The 21,105-nt window shown below is 47.3% G+C and overlaps 5 protein-coding genes across 5 annotated transcripts; 3 read left to right on the forward strand and 2 right to left on the reverse strand.

The window, feature by feature from the left end:
• Positions 1–55: 55 nt before the first annotated feature.
• SERLADRAFT_470369 (uncharacterized protein) lies at positions 56–2,750 on the reverse strand (the record flags this gene model as incomplete). Its single annotated transcript, XM_007319603.1, has 6 exons — positions 56–498; positions 550–960; positions 1,018–1,413; positions 1,470–1,690; positions 1,776–1,829; positions 1,895–2,750. The coding sequence occupies 4 exons, from the start codon at positions 2,104–2,106 to the stop codon at positions 1,109–1,111; spliced, it is 792 nt and encodes a 263-aa protein (XP_007319665.1).
• A 6,387-nt stretch (positions 2,751–9,137) lies between these two features.
• Positions 9,138–11,963, forward strand: SERLADRAFT_416196 (uncharacterized protein; the record flags this gene model as incomplete). The annotated part of the gene is made up of 4 exons (XM_007319604.1): positions 9,138–9,547; positions 9,602–10,945; positions 11,003–11,188; positions 11,230–11,963. The coding sequence occupies 4 exons, from the start codon at positions 9,409–9,411 to the stop codon at positions 11,307–11,309; spliced, it is 1,749 nt and encodes a 582-aa protein (XP_007319666.1).
• A 181-nt stretch (positions 11,964–12,144) lies between these two features.
• SERLADRAFT_470379 (uncharacterized protein) lies at positions 12,145–12,643 on the reverse strand (the record flags this gene model as incomplete). Its single annotated transcript, XM_007319605.1, has 1 exon — positions 12,145–12,643. A coding segment is annotated over one exon (159 nt), but the record flags the coding sequence as incomplete, so codon positions are not given.
• Positions 12,644–18,929: 6,286 nt separating this feature from the next.
• Positions 18,930–19,282, forward strand: SERLADRAFT_392516 (uncharacterized protein; the record flags this gene model as incomplete). The annotated part of the gene is made up of 1 exon (XM_007319606.1): positions 18,930–19,282. One exon carries the CDS (start codon positions 19,026–19,028, stop codon positions 19,209–19,211), a length of 186 nt encoding a protein of 61 aa, XP_007319668.1.
• Positions 19,283–19,499: 217 nt separating this feature from the next.
• Positions 19,500–19,856, forward strand: SERLADRAFT_470381 (uncharacterized protein; the record flags this gene model as incomplete). The annotated part of the gene is made up of 2 exons (XM_007319607.1): positions 19,500–19,677; positions 19,698–19,856. 2 exons carry the CDS (start codon positions 19,528–19,530, stop codon positions 19,854–19,856), a joined length of 309 nt encoding a protein of 102 aa, XP_007319669.1.
• Positions 19,857–21,105: the final 1,249 nt, after the last annotated feature.

The raw sequence follows: 21,105 nt of genomic DNA on the forward strand, positions 1-21,105 counted from the left end.
TGTGCGGTAACTGCCGACCGCCCGACGACCACCCTTGCCCACTCCGCTGCTCCGCACCACGAAGCATAGGAGTATCCCCGAAGAGTTATATCCAACCATCAAGCCAAGGGACATACGCTAGTCCAATCACCATGCTTATTTGCTGAAGCGCTCGAGACGTCATCTCGCTTTCACCCGTCTGGTATTCTAGGTCAGGGTACCAGTTCACTAGAGTTTTTCAGGACATAGACTTGCTGCATGTTTTCCCTTCACTGCTCTTCAATGCTATTTAACCTCCTCCTTCCTGCAAAATGTCTGCCCACATCTCCACACGACATGGATTCCTTCGCCCCGCCCTCCTTCTACTATGCTGAGCTCAAAAGAGCACTTGCCGAGCAATCTTTCGGACTCGCTCGGTTCGACGTGCTCAAGTCCTCCTCTCCCCACGAAGCTACGGCTTTCGTTACCCTCTTAGAGGGAAATACTATAAGGGTGTCTTTGACCACCCGTGGATATCAAGTACGCGTGTTCTTGCTTTCTTACGCCATGTCAATTAATCTTTCTCATCAGCTCGACGTCGGAGATGGCTGTGACTACAGCAAGAGAAGTCAGATATTTGAATCTATCGAAGGCCTGCTGCAGTCCGTCAGCAACATGTATGACAGAAGAAGACGAGATGTTTTGTTCTCGAAGCTGGCTAATCTGTCATGATTCTTACACGAGTTCGCATTTGACCCGCAAAAAAAATGTCTTACTAAAGACTCGCTTCAGTGTATGTTTCTTTTCGAGTGTCTTATCCTTCGAACACACATCGCTTATCCCGCCATTGTCATTCAGAATACCGCATGCTAATGTACTTATTCTATTACACTCTTCCCGTAATCAACGCATGAATACTTTACGTTCTGTCTTCTTTACTGACGCAGACCGCTTACCAAGGGCCGCTCACTCATCAACAAGGTGCTGTTATCTTGAACTCATCTTTGCCGTTCCTTTAATCAGATAAGGATTTATTTAAGACTACATCAAGGGACTTACGGCACCATATTGCCTGTTATTCAATTGAGTGCTGTATTCCGAGCCATATGCACAGATTACGCCTTCTTTCCGGTATTAGAATTTCCCGTGACTACTCAGCCAGGCTGCGAGTTTGCCTCCTTCTCTCCAGTGCACTCTCATACATTTCCCTCGTGAACACATGCTCTTGCCTCGCGTCACTGATCACTTTCCCAATCCACTCCCTTTCCCTGTGGTTCCGTATGCAATTTGCCCACCATCTGTCCATGCTGTCCCGAATACGAGGAGAGTTCAATTGATCGTTCTCGCTCTGCTCATTCAGGACATGCAGTAAAAATCCTGCATTCAGGTACTCGAAACCGAACTCAGACAGGCATTTCAAGATGCGCGTGATACGCAGATTATTGTGGGATGATCCTAGTCATTGCCAAGTTAGTATGTCAGCAAGAGACCATCACGTTCGCTGGACTTACGAATGAGATTCTTGTATCGCGGAGCGTAGTTCCGTGGAGGTATCGAGCGACCCAATAGTCCGGTCTCAGGTGACACAAGACGCATCCCGTAAAAGTCGAGCATGAGCTTGTATGAACTCAGAATTCGCCCGAGGATGACAGGATCCGCCTTCATCTTGGCGATCTCGTGGGGCTGCAAGACTTGTGCTTCATAATTCATACCACCCTCTTGGATGGGAAACCTATGTTCCATACCGATAGAAACATAAGGCGATTGTGTGATTGTCAGCTGAGAATTTAGTGTAGATCGCAGTAGGAAGACTCAACAGCCACTGTATAAATCCGTGGTTATACTCCAGCTCGTCATAATCTCCCATCCATCTGAGGAAAAGTAGTGATTGTGAAGTTAAACTGTCATTTGGATGTAGAGATAGTCCAAAACATACTGATCGTGGATTTCTTCGATCAAGAGATCACTAGGCTGGCAGCGCAGTTGGTTGGAGTAGAACTTGTGGTTTGCCAATAGCTTAGAGTCGTCGCGTGCTCTTGGATAACCGTTGAGAAATTCTTGGACATCGCGAGGAGTGGTCATGGTATGAAAGTGACTGTGGCTAACAGCAGACACGAGTAAGAGTCGATGCGACAGAGAAGCCAGCATGGCGTCTAAATCAAACGAAGGAAGTCGACCTCAACCATATTTTTCTGGCTCCGTTCAATACTGGCGCAATTGAGAAAGACACTGTCGTCTCTTACAGGGCAACCTCTTCCAGGATTTCGATGCCAACGAGGCTCAACATTAAGCTAGAAGTGTATGCTTCGCACCACACTGAGAGTGATCCGATGCAAACGCCTTGACGAACACAAGCGCTGTGCATTGGTAGTAACTTGCTCAGGTCTGTCAGGTCTGTGATCCAGATATCGAATCCGAGTCGAGAGAAGTAGTGGATATACAAATATATGGGCAGATAGTACTTCTGAAGATGCTGTCCGGTCGCGGCCTCTCTTCACCTTGGACGTCCATTCCACCTGTTAGCTAGTCCTGTTCTGCAATATGCTTGCCATATAATGACAAGGTCTTTGAGCTTGCCGCCTTCGCCACAATTCAAAGTTCAATCTGTGTAGGCGCTTTGTTATTGTTATAATCTCCGGAAAGTCGGGGGTTTACTGTGGTCTACAATGCCTGATTTCGTCAATTTACCGGTATTCGTCAGTGTACAACTCGGTTCTCCAGATTAAGTGGGCCACGCCACAATGATCTGTTGAGTACTAGGCCAAGGCTAAGACGTTGAAATGATGGTGGTCACTGTAGCGGTTTGTACATCGGTGTTTTATCAACCATTTTCGGTGTCTTATTATTTAAACAGCGCTTAGGAGGGATTCTTTTAGTTACCGGAGCTTTTTGAAGCTTTGCACAGTCTAACGTTGCTGAGACTGTTCTGATGGTGTTCAATGAACGTCGGCTTCCACTCTCGTCATTGCACATGACTTTACCTAGTTACTTATCTCGAACTTTACCATCCGTGCCAAACTTGAACCGTTGGCCACCTAAACAGAAATACTCAAGAACCCCGTCGGGAAGGTAGAGTTTATGGTTTCAATTGTCCCCTCGGGCATCCAGCCTGACAATCATGAAATCATAACGAAGTCACTTGGCAGGCGGCGGTCTTTTTACTTTCCTCAAGTAAGCTTTTCATATTCAGTATTCAGTGTATAGGCTAGTCGGTATAGGGGGGAACTTTAATACCCCCCTTTTACACGTAAATTCACATACGTGCTTAGTTCTGATCGAAGGCCTTCGTACTCATGCCCAGCGGTCATAAGAAGGGCGGTGGTTCGGATTTACACAAATGGGTCAGGCATGTCTTACAAGGTGCCCGCAAAGACCGCAGATAGATAGGACATGATAAGTACCTCCATTATTTTTCATCTTATCGTGATGGCGATCCTGATACCTGTGCACGGTGTGTAGCCCAATAGGAAATGTGCACTGCCATCAGCGCCCGTTTATGAATTCGCCGCTAGAATACCTTGTCAGCATTTGTTTATAACTGTACCAGGTAATTTCCTTGTCATGTATAAGCGTAATGCATTAATGGATGATATAGAGTCCGTGTGGTGAATTCTTATTCCCGGTTTTTGTTTTTAATTATCACTCATACTACCATGAACTACAGCAGTGGCGATACATTACTGGAGCTCAAGAATTATTCTCGCCTGCATACTCTGACTGACTAAATCGAAGCAGCGGCTCAGTTGTCCGTACTCGTAGGCGACGTGCATTCGGTACTGAACGTCCCTCGAAATCGACACGGCCGTTTACCCTACGTTGACAATGCTGGCATTTCAATGACAGTGATAGTTAGTACCCTGGATAATACCTAAATACAAATCCACTTATCTTGACGTTTCATTTCTACTAGTAATCACGCGGCCAATTTTTTTTAATCCAGGTATAGCAGCACCAGATACTAGTTGCGTCTTGCGGAGCTGGAGAACATGGTTTTCTCCTGTCAAAAAGTTTAACGCAGGGCGTTACTCCTATTTCACAGGAGAACTATGTGGCACCTGTGCGTTCGGACGCGTGTACTCCCTGTTTGCGGATATGAAGTGTAGCGTGCCCTCTGCATTCGCCATTCTTGGATAAATTCTCTCTTTGATGTGAGTCGACTCATTGCTTGGGGAAGTTAGATTTAAAATGGGACCATGCAGCCTCGACCCTGAGCGTCAGATTGGTGGAACTTGTCAAGCACTCGAGAGCTGCAGGAAAATGGTAGGAAATTCACATGTTCAATTCATGGTCATAACGAGGAGTGCTGACCATTAGTTTAAGTTTACGCAATCTCGTCATGAACAACAGACGAAAGCAGCACATTATTTACGTTGGAGCAGGCAGGATTACAGTAGGCTAGAGGTGCCGCTAGTGCACCCCTATCTTTCGTACGTTGGCTGAAGACATCCCACCGTATGCCAGCATAGCATGTGACCTAACATATATTGCCTTATCAGTTACTGTTCTTACCGTAATGAAGGCATCAGAACAGCACTCAATCTTTACGCGAGTCTCTCAATTGGCAGCTGACCCCGCGGGTTCATCGTTCAGAGAGCCCGCCCGCGGGCTTTCGAATAAACTTGTGAGACGTTGACATAGTCTTGTTTGTATATTCTCCGGAGTTAAGTGATGACATATGGAGGCCAGGTAATGTTCTCTTAATCTAAGCATTAAACATGCGAGACTGATTATCGTTTTTGACAGTCTGTCGTTGGCGGAAGTGGGGCCAATGCTTACTTGTACCAAGTACCCGCGCTCATTAACACTGTGAACAAACATAGGTGCCCGGCGTTAGTAGTGGTTAAACACAACGGTATTCCCAGCACTACGAACCTGTCAAGGCCTGTCAATGGACGTCATTGTCACCAGGGTCTGTCAGCACCTCGGCACTTTGATGTTCTTCTGAATACTCTAAATCTGTTTGGCCTACGGTATGGTGATTTTAGATCGGTTTTACACGGTTCCCCCGCTATCAAACGTTTGTAGAGGCACCGAGTGAGAACGCATAAAGAAACATGATCTGTATAGGAAACTCGTCGGTCGTATATTTACGTCTTGGAAGGACGCGTGGAAACAACTTTATGTTTGAAGCAGTGCATTGTCGTCTCACCATATACTTGCTTCTTTGCGGGGTATCATTTCCTGCGGGACCGCGCCGGAGACTTCGAATTCGAATGGCATTCGTGTGTAATCAAGCAATGAATAACGAATGACAGGATTATTATTCGAAGTTTTAGTCTATATTTTGCTTCCGTGCAAGAAGACGGCTTGGACCACAGGAGAGTGGTGGGTATTTTTTTATTTATTGAAGCCTCAAACATTCCTTTCGTTTCCTCGCACCTGGTGGTATTCGCAACTATTACTCCAGAATCGTTTTGGGTATTTCCCAAGTCCTTTCTCTTCAGGCTCGTACGCGTGCTCGATGGCTAGCCCTAGCTTTTTGAGTAATACGTATGGGCCTCTTTATGTAGACCTTCATATCCATGACAACTCCTTCCCTGAAAGAGTCTCGTGAACGAGGAATACATTTTGATACCGATTATACTCCAGCCACGAGTGATTTGGATTCTCCGGTCTGACCAGGTGCGTCAGATACACATGACACATGTGACATAGGGATTCGCAAAAGGCACCAGGTGGAGTGCCTATGACCACAGTGAACTCTAAAGCCAGTGAGCGTATTGCAACTCTACCTCAAAGAAGCAGTGAGATTTCTTGTTTCACGATACTCCACACTGGCCTTGGAGGGTCTCACAGTGGGCTGAACAGTTCTTGTAGACAGCTTGACGTGTCTTCCAGAAGCTAGCCATCAAGTGTAAAAAAAAAAAACCGAGGTCCTCGATTTAGTTTGAAACTGCTGCGCGACAGAAGCCCTTGTGTGCTACTTACCAAAATGACTACCACCGAAGCGTGAACTAGATTCGCAGCCCAAGGCACACACGAGAACTCCTCATGAACTCATGATTGGCAGTTTTTCCGATTTGATAGACCTTCCACCGGTCAGAGAGCAACCAGGAGAAACCGCATAGGCGGAACCTTTTCTGGAGTGACCGAGGTCGGATCGGCAAGTGAGACTCACAGGCGGTGGCATACCCTCGGTTAACGATTGCTCGCGCGTGTTAGCCATGATAATATCAGATATCATAGAGGGTCATCACGACTACCGCATCGCTTTGCTTCCTCAAGCTGCATATCAGGTTTCAATATTTGGAAAGACGTAAAAGGGCATTCGCAACAACACCATGCGCCCACAATAGTAAGCATGCATTGCACGATGTCGTGCTCATCAGCTCATGATATCTGTTGAGGAAGTGGGTTCATTCGAACAGCTATCCACTGTTATGTGACAGGCTGTCTCACTAATACGGTTTCAGTTTGTGGGTCAAGGCTTGCGACAGTGGTAGAATAAGTTCACGGCATGTCCCCAAAAACCTAAGGCCTAGTAAGGCCCAGAACATTGAGGGAAAAACAATATTGATTCCTGTAGCACGGACAGCCCGCCCACTCGGACTGAATCGTGGGGTATGCGAGAAGGCTGTATAAGCAAAAGTGAGTTTTGTACTAAGCTATGGTTTAGCGAACCCCGGATTCGACATAAATCAAAACAATAAACATGGTGTATTATCGAGTGGTATAATTACTTTTTACTGGTACTGCAACCGAACTGGACTCGGAGGCCGATAGGGTCAAATTGTTAATAATGTCGCTGTCAATGTGGGCGTACATACACACATTGATGTAGTTCAGACTAAACCAAAGAAGCATTGCGAATAGTAGGATTTGGACAGACCGCCATCGGCGGCGGAGGCTTGTTCTCGTGTCGAGCAGCCTACCCCAAACGAATTGGGGCGCTCAGCGCTTCTGATGGCATGCCAGACAGTTACGATTGACATCCCGAACGCCGAGCTGCTAACGTCATGGGGGTCATCATACTACATCATCAAAACTGGCATACGCAACGCCCGGGCCAAAAGATGTTTCACGTCCATGAATGCATGATACAAAGGCAAGTGGACAGCTATTGTAGTCCTAGAGGTCTTGCTTCAATGGTTCAAAGCTGTCGCATAGACATCATGTTACCATAAACAAAAGCGCCACATATTGTGATCCTGATTACAGTAATCCACTGGACAAAGAGTGGATCCCTTTCATCTTTGACTCATTCGAGTCGCGGCGTTGATGTACCAACCTCGAGGCTCTGACGCGTACAGCGTCGGTGAGAAGACTGTGCAGTGGCGCAGGCACCATTAAACCTAGAGGAGTTCACGAATCCAAAATCGTATTTTGCGCGGTTGATGCACTATGCAGCTTGTTGGAGCTAATCGAAACGAATGAAATGAACTTGATAGAGCTTACAGGATAGGTGACCATTACGGCTTATACCTTGTGCTCCTGCATGAATCTACTAAGACAGTTAAGGTGACAGCACTATTGCATTTGGAAGCTATTTTGTTCATGGTGTCCCTCGCTGACAGCGTAACACATCCAAGAACAGGCAAGTCGCCTTCAGCAATTTTGAGTGTATTGAATCCTGAGGGTCCACCTTGCAGCCCTACTTGAACTAAGGTGACTTGTAACCTGTCGTCAAGGAGTACGTTGAACCAGGATGGTAAAATTTAAAGCGCCACATCTAATTCACTCACCATCTATATCCAGCATTGGGAATAATATACACAATCCTTTCATGTTTCAGTAATTTGACCCAGGACGACGGAACGGGAATAGCTCAAGAGATGAGATATCATGAGAGGTACGAACAGTTATTTTATCGTTTTTGGATGGAAATAGCCTAGGGGCTGCGATACCTCCGCAACACGTTTTCATGATATCTAGTAACATGCTTATAGACATGAGGGCGGCAACAGATCTAAACCTGGGGTAGTCAACGACAGAGATGCTTCCCCACGTAGGCTATGCATACACCTCTGAGTGAGAGATGTACAAGTGCAGATACATTGACGCGCGTCAATACTCAGGTCTGTGCCCTGGGGCACCAACCATGCCCGAGATCGATGGGATCACGGAGGCAGCGCTCGATGTCTTCGTGGCGGTATCTGGGCGGTTAGGAGATAATTTGGAGAGGGCACAATCGCATTAGGTATTGGTATCAGTGAAGATGATCAAACGACAATTGGGTAGCAAGTTTGTTTCCTGGTTTAGTCAAATGTTGCTAACATCCGCTGGGCCCGGTCTTTAGATTTTGATGTTGTCAGCCAAAGACGGAGCGTTGACGGTGTTCGCAAGCATCGGGATGTTGAATACAGGAACGCAGTACTGTAAACGTGCTTATTAGATGAAGATAGATGGTGAAGTTCGGTCACCAGGCGAAAAACAAATGAAAGCCGGAAAATGATCCTTAGTGACCGCTGCGGCAGTTTGCGGACGGGATTTACCGATTTCCAGATTGGGAGAGGCTTGATCACGATCATCTTGGGCGAGTCGCTGTGGGGACAGCAAGGTTGGGGAGCGCGTGGTAAAAGATCTGGTTGATGATTTGAAGCTGTTCATCGGATGGAGAGCACACGCTGTGCAGGGACACACGGGTTGGACGGGAAGATGTGGACATAAGGCGAGAAGAAGACAAGACGACAAGTGAGCAGGTAGACCTGAAGAGGGCAACGGCGAGGTTGAAGTAAAGGAAGGGCTGCGATTTGCTAAGGGAATGGTCGCGAAATGATTTTCGTGAAGCGGCCAATACGAAAGGGAGGCATGGGAAAAAAGAGGGATGGTCTGGGACGAATGGGAACAGGTCTAGAATGGAGGAAGGCGGGCCGAAGAAGGGAAGGTGATTGGTTCGGCAAACTAGAGACGGCAGTAGGCGAGCAGCAGGACTACAGACACGTAACGGTAATCAAAGCATTTGGTAACGGGTGACAACTCCATATCGGGACATGCCAGCGCAGGCTGGGGAAGGGAACAGCCGAGGATCCGCGGTTAGCAGATAAAGGTGGAAATAGCAGAAATTGAATTGGAAACTGAAAAATAATATGTAATAAAAGGCGTATTTGCGGAATATCGGTGCGGAAGGGACCTTCCAAATCGGGACGAGCGGTGTGGACGACACGGAGGTTGGAAATCAAGATGCGAATCACCCAATCAAATAAATAAAGACGGCTCTTTTCTCTTCTCCTTTCCTTCTCGCCGTGTTTTCTGCCTTCACACCACAGACACCCTGCTTCCCGTCGTCGTCCTCGTCCTCGCCGCCATCGTGCTCGCTGTCGACGTCGTCCTCGACACCCCCATCCCGCTCCTCTCCTCAGCTCATCGCTGGTTCCATTTCGGTCCAGGCCCGTTCTGACCCACTGTCTCTGTTTCATCTTCTTTGTTGATTCTCTTCTTTTCAACAAAGCCTCTTGCATTTAAATACTCGCGCCAGCTCCCTTCTACCCCATTCTTCACTATTTCCCCAACATGGATCTTCAATTCGACGAGTCGTGGTGCCCTGTATGCGACAGGCAGATCATGCCAAAGCGCTTCCTTGTTCCTGTCCCACCACCGCAACCACCATCATCAGGCCCCTCTGCTCCTCCCTCATCGCCTTCCTCTTCTCGTGAGTATTGCTCATCACCCCTATCGCTTGTGGCGCTCATCTTTGTTTCTCTAGCATCAAAAAATCAACAAAGCGACAGCACCATTACTCGTCAAACACGCCCAAAAAACAATGCATTGCGCACAAAGGGTGGTGGCCTGCTTCAGGGCACAGGCCGTGTCAAACCAAATGGCACCATCAAACGCACGGACTCTTCATCCACTGGCAAAAACTCTCAGCCCCAAGTGCAACAGCCGGCCGCGAAGCCCGCCGTGCCTATAAAGCACCGTACTGTCATCGACCAGGGCCCAATTCCTCTTTATTGCTCTGACGAGTGTCGGATGACTGACTTGAATAGAGCCGCTGGTGCCTTCCACATCGGATATAACCCAGAACGTGAATCACCGCCTCTACCTCCAGTACCCCATAATTCGTTTAGTGGGATGAGGAATGATGTGGAGGATGACTCGAGTAGTGCCACTGGTTCTTCTGTGGAGTCCCACGTGTCTTACTCCGCCAGCCCAGTTGTCTCTCGTAGCATGGCTACATTGGCAGCTCTGTACGATTTCCCCCCTCTTCCAGAAGTGCCCACACTCCTATCAGCTGCCGACAGTGGGTCTTCTTCAGATTCTGAATATTCCCATGAATATCAAAGTGGAATCATGATGGCTGCTCGACGCATTACCGCTGCACTTTGTCCTGATCCTGCTCAGAAGCGCAAGGCTTACAGCCACGAGGTACCTCAGCCGCGCAAACCGATACCTGGCTGGACTGATGGCAGTGATGCATGGCGATCGTCTGTCTACAGCTTTGCGGCACCATCAGAAAATAGCTCTAAGGAAGGTACAGGAAAGGCATATTCATCATTCTCAGCTTCGCCTCACCGATCGCGTGGCGTCTATTCAACCATAGGCGAGTCGAGCACGCCCACGGGTCGCAACAACTCAGTAGCATCGCTACCTACCCAACGACATGACTCAGATCCGCTTCAGAGGTCAAATGCATCGTACACCGAAGAGCTCTATGCCAAGTATTCCCTTTCGTTATCCCGACGTTCGGAATCTCGAAACGCGTTATTCCCATCATCTTCTGCTCATTCGCTTCCTTCAACGTCAGGTTCATCACGACGACGCCGCGAGGTGTCTTTAGTGAAGCCAGGTGCTGAAGGTCGCTTGTTGGTGCCAGACTTGAAGGCGCATGCCCATACTGGATCGAGTCTCAGCCTGTCCTCGTCGTGCGATGGTACATCAACTACTTCTTGGCGGTCTGGGTCGAGTTATCCTGCCAGTTCTAGGCCGGGCGTTCGCAGCCCACTTAGTCGCTTTCCAAGCGAAATCAGCGAAGACAACATGCAAAGTGAACAACGGGATAAGATTTCTGCCTCGCTGCCTCCACCACCGCAGAGGCCTACCGTACAGAGTGTGTATATTTTTGCGTAGTGCCTATTATATGCGACTAATCATTACTCATTTCCAGCTCGATCGTGGTCTTATGACAATGTCAAGACTTACCCCGTGATGATGCCTCCGCCAAAGAAGGAGAAGCGCATCGAGAAGCGGGTGGTTGACGGAGAGGAGAAGGACATTGAGGTTGAAATCGAGATCCACCAGCCCCTCAAGCGGTTGTTTTTATTCCCTGACAAGGATGTGACCACCGAGCGTCGTAGGTTCTGAATGTGTTGTCGCATATCATTCTCTTTGCAGCATGTCGTATATTATCATTCCTATACCCCGGATGCACACTACCGACGATACAAGCTACAGCGACGTCCCGTGGTTCATAATTCTGCAAGCATGTTTACGATATACCCACCCTCCATGGCACTACTTATCGTCCAGCATGACCGACTCTTCGGCCACATTTTTCACACTACATTCATATCACTCCTATAATGGCCTCATCGTCTCCTATGCTTAATTGTGCTGCCTCACCACACCCTTGCGGTTGCAACTCCTATCAAAGTTTTCTCGCCTAATTTCTTCCTCACGCGTCACCCGTGATTAAAAGTTCAATAACGAATTTCTTCTGTACCCCCTATCAACATAGCATGTACCTCTTTTCATTTTTTCCATTTGTACTATAATTCTTCATTGATTCTTGTGCCATTTGTATATTGTGTACTATCAGACATTCTCAAGGGGATGCCATTCTATTGTATGACTTTCCAGAACTCGTTTAGCTCTTGGACCTAATACTTTTTCACTTTCTCGACTGTCGTCATTTGCATCAATTGTTTTGGTTAGTTGGGTATGTAATTGGTGTTGGCCAATGATTGTGATATTCACTTTTTGCGGTTTTTCTACATCCTTTATTCCCCGGCTTCGAGTCGTCGCTATCGCATTGCACTGCAGCTGTTGTAGGTAATATATGTACATTGGTTTATATTTGTGGTTTTAGCAATGATACTGTTATGACAGAATTCTTCATTGGAGCACAACGGAATGGAACTTGTGAAACGATACGGAATCGGGCCCTGGTAGGGAATGTCAGCAAGAGCGGTTATTAAAGCCCTTTCATGGAGCATTATGACGGTCATGGAGCCCATCGATTTTTCTTCGACATGTCTAGGCTCTTCGAAGTGCATCCGGCTTGCATTCTTGCCATAAATGTCGAGGTGAATGTAGAAATCTGAACGTCCATTCTTGTTACTGAAGTTCCAGGTGGCTGTAGCAGGTGCTCTAGGTTCTAGGTAAGTAACTAGTCTAGTCCAAGCCGAAGTAATCTGCTCATGGTAGCAGCGCTGCAAATCACAAGTATGACAAGTAGTTACCCGTTTCATCCTTGCGGTATTCCGTGTCCGTGTCCTCTCAGACTATGACAGTAGTATCCTATAGTCGTGATGGGCGCATGACATAACATCCATGCAACGCCCTGCCCCATGCCCCACAGTCATGTCCACAACAACCTGTAGTCATATCCCAAACACGGCCCATACCGATGCAAAGCCAACCACCATCATAGTCATCTGATCATACCAGCTACGCAAGATGTACGCCCCCGAGGCAGGTGCCGCAGTAGTGCTTTTGGTGTGTGTAATGCCGTCTCGGAACATTGCATAGACAAAATGATCAAGACGGGCGTCCGGATCTCGTCGTTGTTCCAATGAGGTCGGACTCCGAGATGACTCGGGTCATGCTTCAGCACCTATCATATCGGTCCTAGCTAAGGTCGCCTTTGGACTTAGCAGTTATCAGGTACAGTTATCACATGTGTGGAAGATAAGCTACTAAAAATGCTACAAGTTCGGAGTGTTGATTCGCCCGGGCCCCTCAACAAGAACGTTTCCGTATCGAACACTCTAGCTCCTGTAGTCGCGATGACTCGAACTCAGGTATTCCCTTGGTGAGTATGGATTGGGTCACATATCTGCGCGCGCAAATTCACGCACTTTATTTCATGGTAAACCGCTCAACAGGATAGGCGGTATAGTGATAGTAAATCTATATCTGAAGTTCCTCGCGCTCTCTAGTGCTATGTATAGCTGTTCTCTCCTGTCATCGCGCACCGCCAGGAGACCCACCACCTGTAGTTTTTGCAGCGCGCTCACGATAGCTCGGAATGATGCGAATTGAAAACGTCTAGACACTGGGAACACGGGCAAGAATCAACCGGTGCCAGTCTCCTTAGGACTTGACGCGCACAGCTGTTGGACAAAAATAATCAGCAGCTTTTCTGCCAGCTCGCGGAGGTGGATAATACGCTTACGGGTGCAGGGCACATGTTAAGCTATATGCAAATTCAACTTTATCAGTATCAAGTCGGTCCCCAGCGGTCCCTGCTAAGCGGGCCCCTCGTTCCTTGGAGTAAAAGGTAAAGCATCCATACCAGACATGAGTTGATCGGTCACGTGCACGACATGCATCACCAATTTTGCCATTTGCTATGTTTTTCTTACAGATTATTTTCCCCTGCGTGGCACCCGCGGAATCTGTATCTCCTGGAAAAATAGAAATCAAGTCTACTGGAAAATTTCTCTCCTGAAGTAGCGCAAGTTAACTTTTATCCTTTTATATGTGCCGTAATAAGGAGAAAAAATATTCGTTGATATACACTGATACACTCATGCTTTAGAATGGATTTGTCGAAGTTTCTCCGATGCTCTATTCTACTTCTCCTATTCATCACGCCGGCCCACAGTCGGGAAATCCTCGATACATGTATGCATGAAACGCGCCGTTTTTCATACTCGAGGACATTTTGGATCAGCTGAGGGGTATAACTTAGATTCAACGGGTAGGACGGGGGGGGGGGTATCTCTTGAGAACGTGTTTCATTTCAATCATGCGATCTCGTCTCATCATCTGGCACCGGGGTTCTTCGAAACGGACAGTCATCGCCAACCATCCAACAAATCACATCTGCAAACGGTCCATTGGGCCTGTGAGAGCATGATGATTCAGCACCATGGAAACTCGAAATTTCTCTGGCGTTTTCTGTAAGCCGTTACTCACGACTTCTAAATGTTCCTACGACGTTCTCCTTGGACGGCCATCTATTTCTGTCAAACGTTGTATAGCTAAATCTGCTCGAGTTCATTACGTCTAGGATCAATTACTCTTTTGGTGCTGTATGCCAGTCACTGTTCGCGGTCTCACCCGCAACCATCCAATTGGGTACTACGCCAGCCAGACGCTCAAAAGTGAGTGCGAGTTTCGCCGAACGTAACTGATCATCGATCAGCTTTTTCGGAACTCACAGGATGGTGTTCCATGTTTATCCGCCTCGTGCATTAAACTTTCAGCCCCAATGTGGGGTAGTACAGGAGTAACCGGTGGCTTCCTATACTTCTCTCACAACTCATGGCTTCATATACAATCGACACCCTTAGGCACGCCCATGGCACAACCACCAGAGCCTTCTTAAAAGGATCTTACTAGGCTGGCATGCCGCAAAAGTCTTGTATTTTTTGCCCACCGTTACAGTAAGACTTAGGGTTGCCACCACCCTCAAGCGTTCCCCACGGCTGCTAGCTATATTCGGGCAAACGTACTGTAACTATATCTTTACTAAAAGTTGAGACACTTGTATAAAGATGGCGATGTGATCCAAGTCAAGCAATCGGTTTTATACGGAGTCCCCATAATTACACACTCGTACAGCATGTATGTCATTTTTTCGCGTAGTAGATTTCTATCACTCATGTCAGTTGATGCTTGGCTGTGAGCTTCTCTCCCATCGTTGCAGTGACGTGTCTGAATGCGGGGTAATGATGAAGCGACCAAGGAAACACCCTCAAGCTGCTTCGAAAATATGGATGCTGTGCGTCTGCGGGGAAACTTCGAAGCCAAACCGCATCTTGATCATCCACAGCACTAGGCTTGAAACGAAACCGATGCAGTCACTGTTCTAGCTTGCAGATACGCTGTATGCATTACGAGGGGAGAGATCCACTAAAAAAGAATGTGTTAAACTGGCCTGTCAGTATGAATTGACCTATTAAGACATGTCAGACGCCAGTCTAACCATGAATACTTCTCGTAACTCGCCGTATTGTTAATAGGCCGTAGAAAAGCGCGAGTGAATTCTGAAGGCACAAGTTAGCACACACTTAGTAGCATGACAGCAGAGAGCTGTATATTTACCCATTAACGAGAGCATTATAGTCGCTGAGAAAGGAACTATCAACATCAATGAGGCAATTCCCGAGGCTTACCATTGAATGCAACACCCCTGGAAGGATGTCAGAAAGTCGTTATTGCAAGCCAGCACGTTACACTACAGTAACAGCGGCTAACCACTATCTGATGCTGTCAGACTTCGTAACTGCTAGCATCGCGGAATGGTTGTACGTACTCTGACGGCCACCCAACACTGGATGACATACTGGATGGTTCCCAGTAACAGCATCGCTTGTAAACCAATGCAATCAGTATCAGCTATATCATGATCATGATGGGCTGATCAGCCGCGGTAGATGGGCATAGGTCAGCCCCGCGGAGATTGAGTAAGTACCTTCTCCCGCCAAGTACCAGTCATTTGCTTGTGATAAGATGTTCACAACTCCATGGCCTAAGCTCGGAGAAAACACTGCCAGCGCATGATACCATATTCGAAGACAGCTTCCCGTATCAGACGCCGTTCAGCGACGTTGTTGCAAGCGTGCAAGGGATGGAAGTGGGATGAATTCGTGTAGCATAAGCCTGACGATACGCATACATGAAGGCCGTCCCATTACTCCCATGCCATCTTGACTGTGTGCCAATTAAAACTTGTCTTCAAGTTGCTGGTAAACCGGGTCGTGTTGTGTAATTGAGGCCGACAGCGAATCTTTAGCAAGCGAACACAGTGCAAAAACCCGCCAATACGTAAAATGCAAAAGTTACCCACTATCAATCTCCAGGTACACGATACCTTGGCCGCGGATGAGCTCGCAAGTCTAACAGAGCCGGAGAACACCGGAGGGGGGTCAATATCGAGCAACCGTCCCTGAGAACGGTGAAGTCTGGAGGGGGAAAGCGGGCCGGGGGGTTCGGCCGGCGGTTCATGAGTGCATGGGCAGCAGCCCGACGGCATCGCGCTCGCGCTGCTGTCACAGAGGCGTGGAGGAAACCTGAAGGATATATACGAGATTGGCTTCTTCAGGAAGGTGGATGCTTGGAAAGTCAAAGACATCATTTGTATATGAGCCCATCAGGCAGCTTACACGATATGCGGTGCCGACCTCTGCGATCTGCTACATGTGAAAGGATATAGGCCAAAGAGAAGCGACAGCCTGGGTAGATGACGGTAAGGATGCAGATGTTAAACTTGTTCATGGCTCGGTAACGAGATTCGATGGGTAATAGCACATGAAGATAGGGTTGCCATGTGGTCGCCAACGCACTAGTAGACATTTGAGACCTGTCGAAGGGCTCACCCCTGGTGTCGCTGCAAAGATAACCAAGATAGAATTGTCGACATGGGTGGAAAGTAACTGACCAATCACTCCACCGTATCATGTGGGTCGGGGGGCGATAGTCCAGATGAGGCGAATGGATCTTCTCTTCTACACGAGTATGACATGGACATGTCAACGGCATTTACATGTAGAATAATGGTCTCCCTGCATTCGGGAATCAATGTTCAGACAGCAGGATGAAATTAGATCAGGAAATATTATATTTACCTAAGGTCATTCATTGCAGGCACTCTATGGTAGAAACCATAGAGATAAGAGCCTCGGTAAAGGTAGTGGAGAAATTTTCTAGGTCGAAAGGGAGAGAAAAACGCACACAGGCTCCCTGAAATATTGGTCACTGTAGTTACGGTTCTCTTTTAATAAAATTATACGCCTTGATTTCCGGTACAAAGCTATAATGTGTTGATGTCAACACTTTGGGATGAACATGTACAGTTGGTGGTCTTCTTACCTGCGAATAGCAACAATGGTACACTGTCTCTGTAAGGTGTGCAGTCATGGTCCATGCTATTGTCATAACCTTCGTCAATGGTCTTTGGACGCAAGCAAGACTGGGCGTGTAATCCAAGTATAGGTCACGGTCTGCAGCACGTCCCACATCGTCTAATGACGCTCCTAAGTCTTCATCTTCACCATCGTCTCAATCCATAATCCAGTTTGCCTGTCTTCGCCCATCGCAGTGTCGAGAATTAGTACTAGTAAGCCACGTTGTTGTTCAGATAGCTTAAAGGCTCCGGGGTTCTCGCTCTCGGCAGCTGAGCTTGTTGACGTCGAAGGTGTGGTGCAAGCTGAGAGTGTCGACGCTCGTTATGGTCACCTCAACGATGTTCACGACCACGAGGGCTTTCAAGTCAACAACGATATCTGTGGCCTTAGAGTAACTTTGTCGAAATTCGACAAGAGGGAATGGGTGATTGAGTACTCGGTAACGAAAAATTCAAGGAGCGGCAAAGAGGAAATGTGAAGACGCTTTGGTGCCCGGGATCCTCAAGTACATGGTCTATGTTCATAACCTGATAGTGCGAGCCATACAGCCGGCGCTGGGAGGGCCGTTCTTGCGTAAGTCTACCAGGAAGTGACCTCAGTTCATATTGACCCATTATCGTTACTTTTTAGTTCATACATCTGGCCAAGCAACACAAACACAATAATGATAATGTTGCAGTGGTCTATTTCTATTGTAATCATAAAGACCAATCAACACAAAAAGCTAATAACCTTGTGACAAGTCTCTTCAAGCAACCTGTTCAAGATTTCACTCCTACCTTCGGGCGCGTCAAAATTGAATACAAGTCTCATCGAGAAAAGGAAGTCCAACCAACACTCTCCGAGGTTTGCAATGCATTAAAAAAGGAAATCGCTAAGTTCTAACGAGTGTTCGCCGTCATTGACGCTTCAGACGAGGTCTCCGAGGACGACAGTCGTGCTGAGCTTATCTATAGTCTCCAAGCTCTGGGAGCTAGATTATTGGTAACTTCTCTCGACATTGCCACCATAATTAGAGCAGCTCTTTGTTGCAACCATCGTATGGATATCCATGCACATGATGATGATATATACCAGTACATCGAAGGCCGCATTCGCTCAGGGAACCTTACACAATTGGGTAGACTTCTAGCTAGTCGTCGTCTCGATGTAAGAAGAAAAATTCTTAACCGTCTCCCAGAAAAAGTACAGGGCATGTGAGTGCCTTTCAGGTACCGTATTATGTTCGTTTTATCTTACAATACTGTCCAAGGTTTCTGCTATGTCGTTTGCATCTGGATTCATTGGCTTGCAAGGTCACACCTCATGCCGTTCTGGATGCCCTTAACCATTTACCAAAGGGATTAGATGAAGCTTACGATGAAACTATGAAACGGATCTATGCATTGGGCGAGGAGCGTCGACTACTCGCCTTGAAGGCCATCATATTGATCACTTATGTGTTTGAACCGCTGCGCACCCAGCAGTTTCTAGAAGCTATAGCATTTTCATGTGATCTCTCCGAGATCAATGAGGATGATCTAGTGGATGAAAACCACCATATTGGATATATGTGTTGGCCTGGTTATTATCGACGAAACAAGTCGTGACTATAAATCGTTCTGGCTTCCGTTCGCTCGTTCGTGTCTTGGCTCATAGTTCGATACATGACGAAGACTCATTGAACGTTTCCATAAGATTACACTGCACAGGAACACTTTGGAAAATATGAAGGGTGGCCTTTCGCAAATCCTCATGCAGAAATCATCAAACTATGCGAGTCTTGTTGCTGCCGGGTGGCCAATGTTCGTGCGCCGTGCTGTATGAATATTATGCTGAAAAATATCCGGACAATCACGCGCGTAGGCCTGTCGAGGAGACAACCCATGCAACGATACAAGAATTTTTATGTTGCGGCGAGAGAGTCAACAGGGTTCTGGATCGCATGGGTTATCCATACCAGGGGGGTTCAGCGTTGCGCCTATCTCGGTCTGGCTCAAGCCATTGATTATCGGTTGAAAAATGGTGACATCGTAGACCAACGAAAAGAGGGTGATAACACACCACTACACATATACATCGCTGTTAGACGAAGGCACGTAACAGTGATACAACTGTTGCTCAATCGAGGCCATGATGTCAATCCAAAAGGCGGGGATGGGTCAAACGTTACTCTCGTTTGCAGCCGAGTTTGGGGGCGTGGAGGTTGTAAAACTGTTCTTATCAAGAAGTGACGTGGGTGTGGATTTGGGGGATGGTAAGAGTCGGACACCACTTTCGCATGCAGCCTCGAGATGGGACAAAATGATCGTTCAGCTGTAGCTGTTCTAGGCAAGGCTGGACGTGGATGTCGACTCGAAGGATGTCCATGGTCGGATAACGCTTTCACAGGTAAAAGAGGGAACTTTCACGTAGAACAATTACTTTCTAGACCTAACATTCAGTGAACCTACGAGATGAGAATGACTTACCACTGGACTGTGCAATGCATTATAAGTGGAACAAGGTGGCCTCCTTACTTGCTCGGCACAAGATTTTCGCACTCGATTTGACGTTAGGACATACTTCGCTGCACTGCGCTTCCATCTCAATAAACGGTAACGAAGGACAGGGTACATCTGTAGATAAAGGAGAGGCAATGCCGGAACCCCCTCCGGCACAGGACGGTACTACATTGGACTTGGTGGATAACAATGGATTAACGCCTCTCAAGCTCGCACATACCATGAAAGCTTCACCTCCACCTGCGTCGCTAGGGCCTATCCATGTATACCTCGGTTCTCCATCAGTCATTGGTTTGCAAACGAGAGAGTGATATGGAGGGAGACGAAGAAACAGGTCGTTGGGAAGGCAGTAAACGGATCTGCATATGAAATTCAACCCTTTTCATTACGTAGTATCTTAAAAACAATACTGGTTCCCCCATACGATGTACATCCCTTAGACGCTGACTTTCGCTCTTCTTAGCAAATCAAAAAGTATGTTAGAGCGCTTTAGATATAAAATGGCACTGTATATATATATCTACACTCACTAGAAACGATAAAGTAGAACCATACTGATTTCAATGGACCGATACATTAGCTCTGGACCTTGGCTTACGTGCTCGACAAGCCTCGTGCGGATTATTGGTTAGACAGTAGTCGATGTTAGTGCATGCCGTTAACTACTTCGCGGTCTGCGTACAAGACGGTACCCGTAGTAATTGTTGCAGGTCGATGAAGATGAGAGTTGGAGCGAGAGTACTGGTGAAGAAGGAAGCAGATGTCAGGTTTATATATATAAACGTTTGAACTCCCAAGTTCGAAACGAGCTAGAAGAGAACTGATATAGGGCCAAACCACTTGCAGAGCTGACGCATATGACCAAGGGTGGCTTAGTATGAGGAGATCGAGTAAGATATGTCAGGAGGGGAGGTACAATGTCATATAGAGATGAGTTGATTACCGGGCACAACAAGATGGGATACCTCGATATCCGAGGCACGGATCATATGGGAGTGTCAGAGCCTGCGCTATACAAGAGCCCAGAGAGCTGTGAAGTAAAGGTGTGGTCATGTTCGTAAAATAAAGCACTGCCTTTTGTGTTTACATGTTTTTAGACGTCGAATAACAGTGCTACTCACAGTGAAAAGTACGACCTTGTAGGTCGTCCTTATCAACATGGCCGCTGGAGTAAAACAGACTAGGATGAAATGGAGGACTTCTTCGCCCGCAGCCAGTCATCGCTGCCATATATGTTGCACGGGAAGTTTGTGATAACTCGTCACATGCTCTCCCATGCAACATAAGTTGCACGACGTTCTGAACAAGTCATCTCCTAGAGGCTCCGGTCTAGTGTCGCGTCGGACCAACCGGTCACAACACAAGTAGTGCTGCGATATACTTCAAGCCAGGCATGAACGATGCGTTAGGGGAGCCCAGTGTTGCATGAATTTGTGCAGTGCTCATGATGCTTTCGCAAAGAAATGGTTTGTGTAGTGACAGTGGGTCATTCGGGGAAGATGGCTCTGAGAATAATGAGATGACTCGCAGTAGCTAGTCATTTGGGAGCTGAGGAGCACATAAGCATTGAGCCTTGCACAGGGCTTGTAGTTGACACGAGCAAGGAAAGTGTTACATTCAAAGCTGATGCCAGCCACAGACTCACTGTAATATCGGTTCTCTGAGAATAAATTTACGCCTTGATTTTTGGTACTGTCCCTGTAGCGTGTGTA

The sequence above is a fragment of the Serpula lacrymans genome, assembly GCF_000218685.1.
Source record: "Serpula lacrymans var. lacrymans S7.9 unplaced genomic scaffold SERLAscaffold_8, whole genome shotgun sequence".
Taxonomy (NCBI): domain Eukaryota; kingdom Fungi; phylum Basidiomycota; class Agaricomycetes; order Boletales; family Serpulaceae; genus Serpula; species Serpula lacrymans.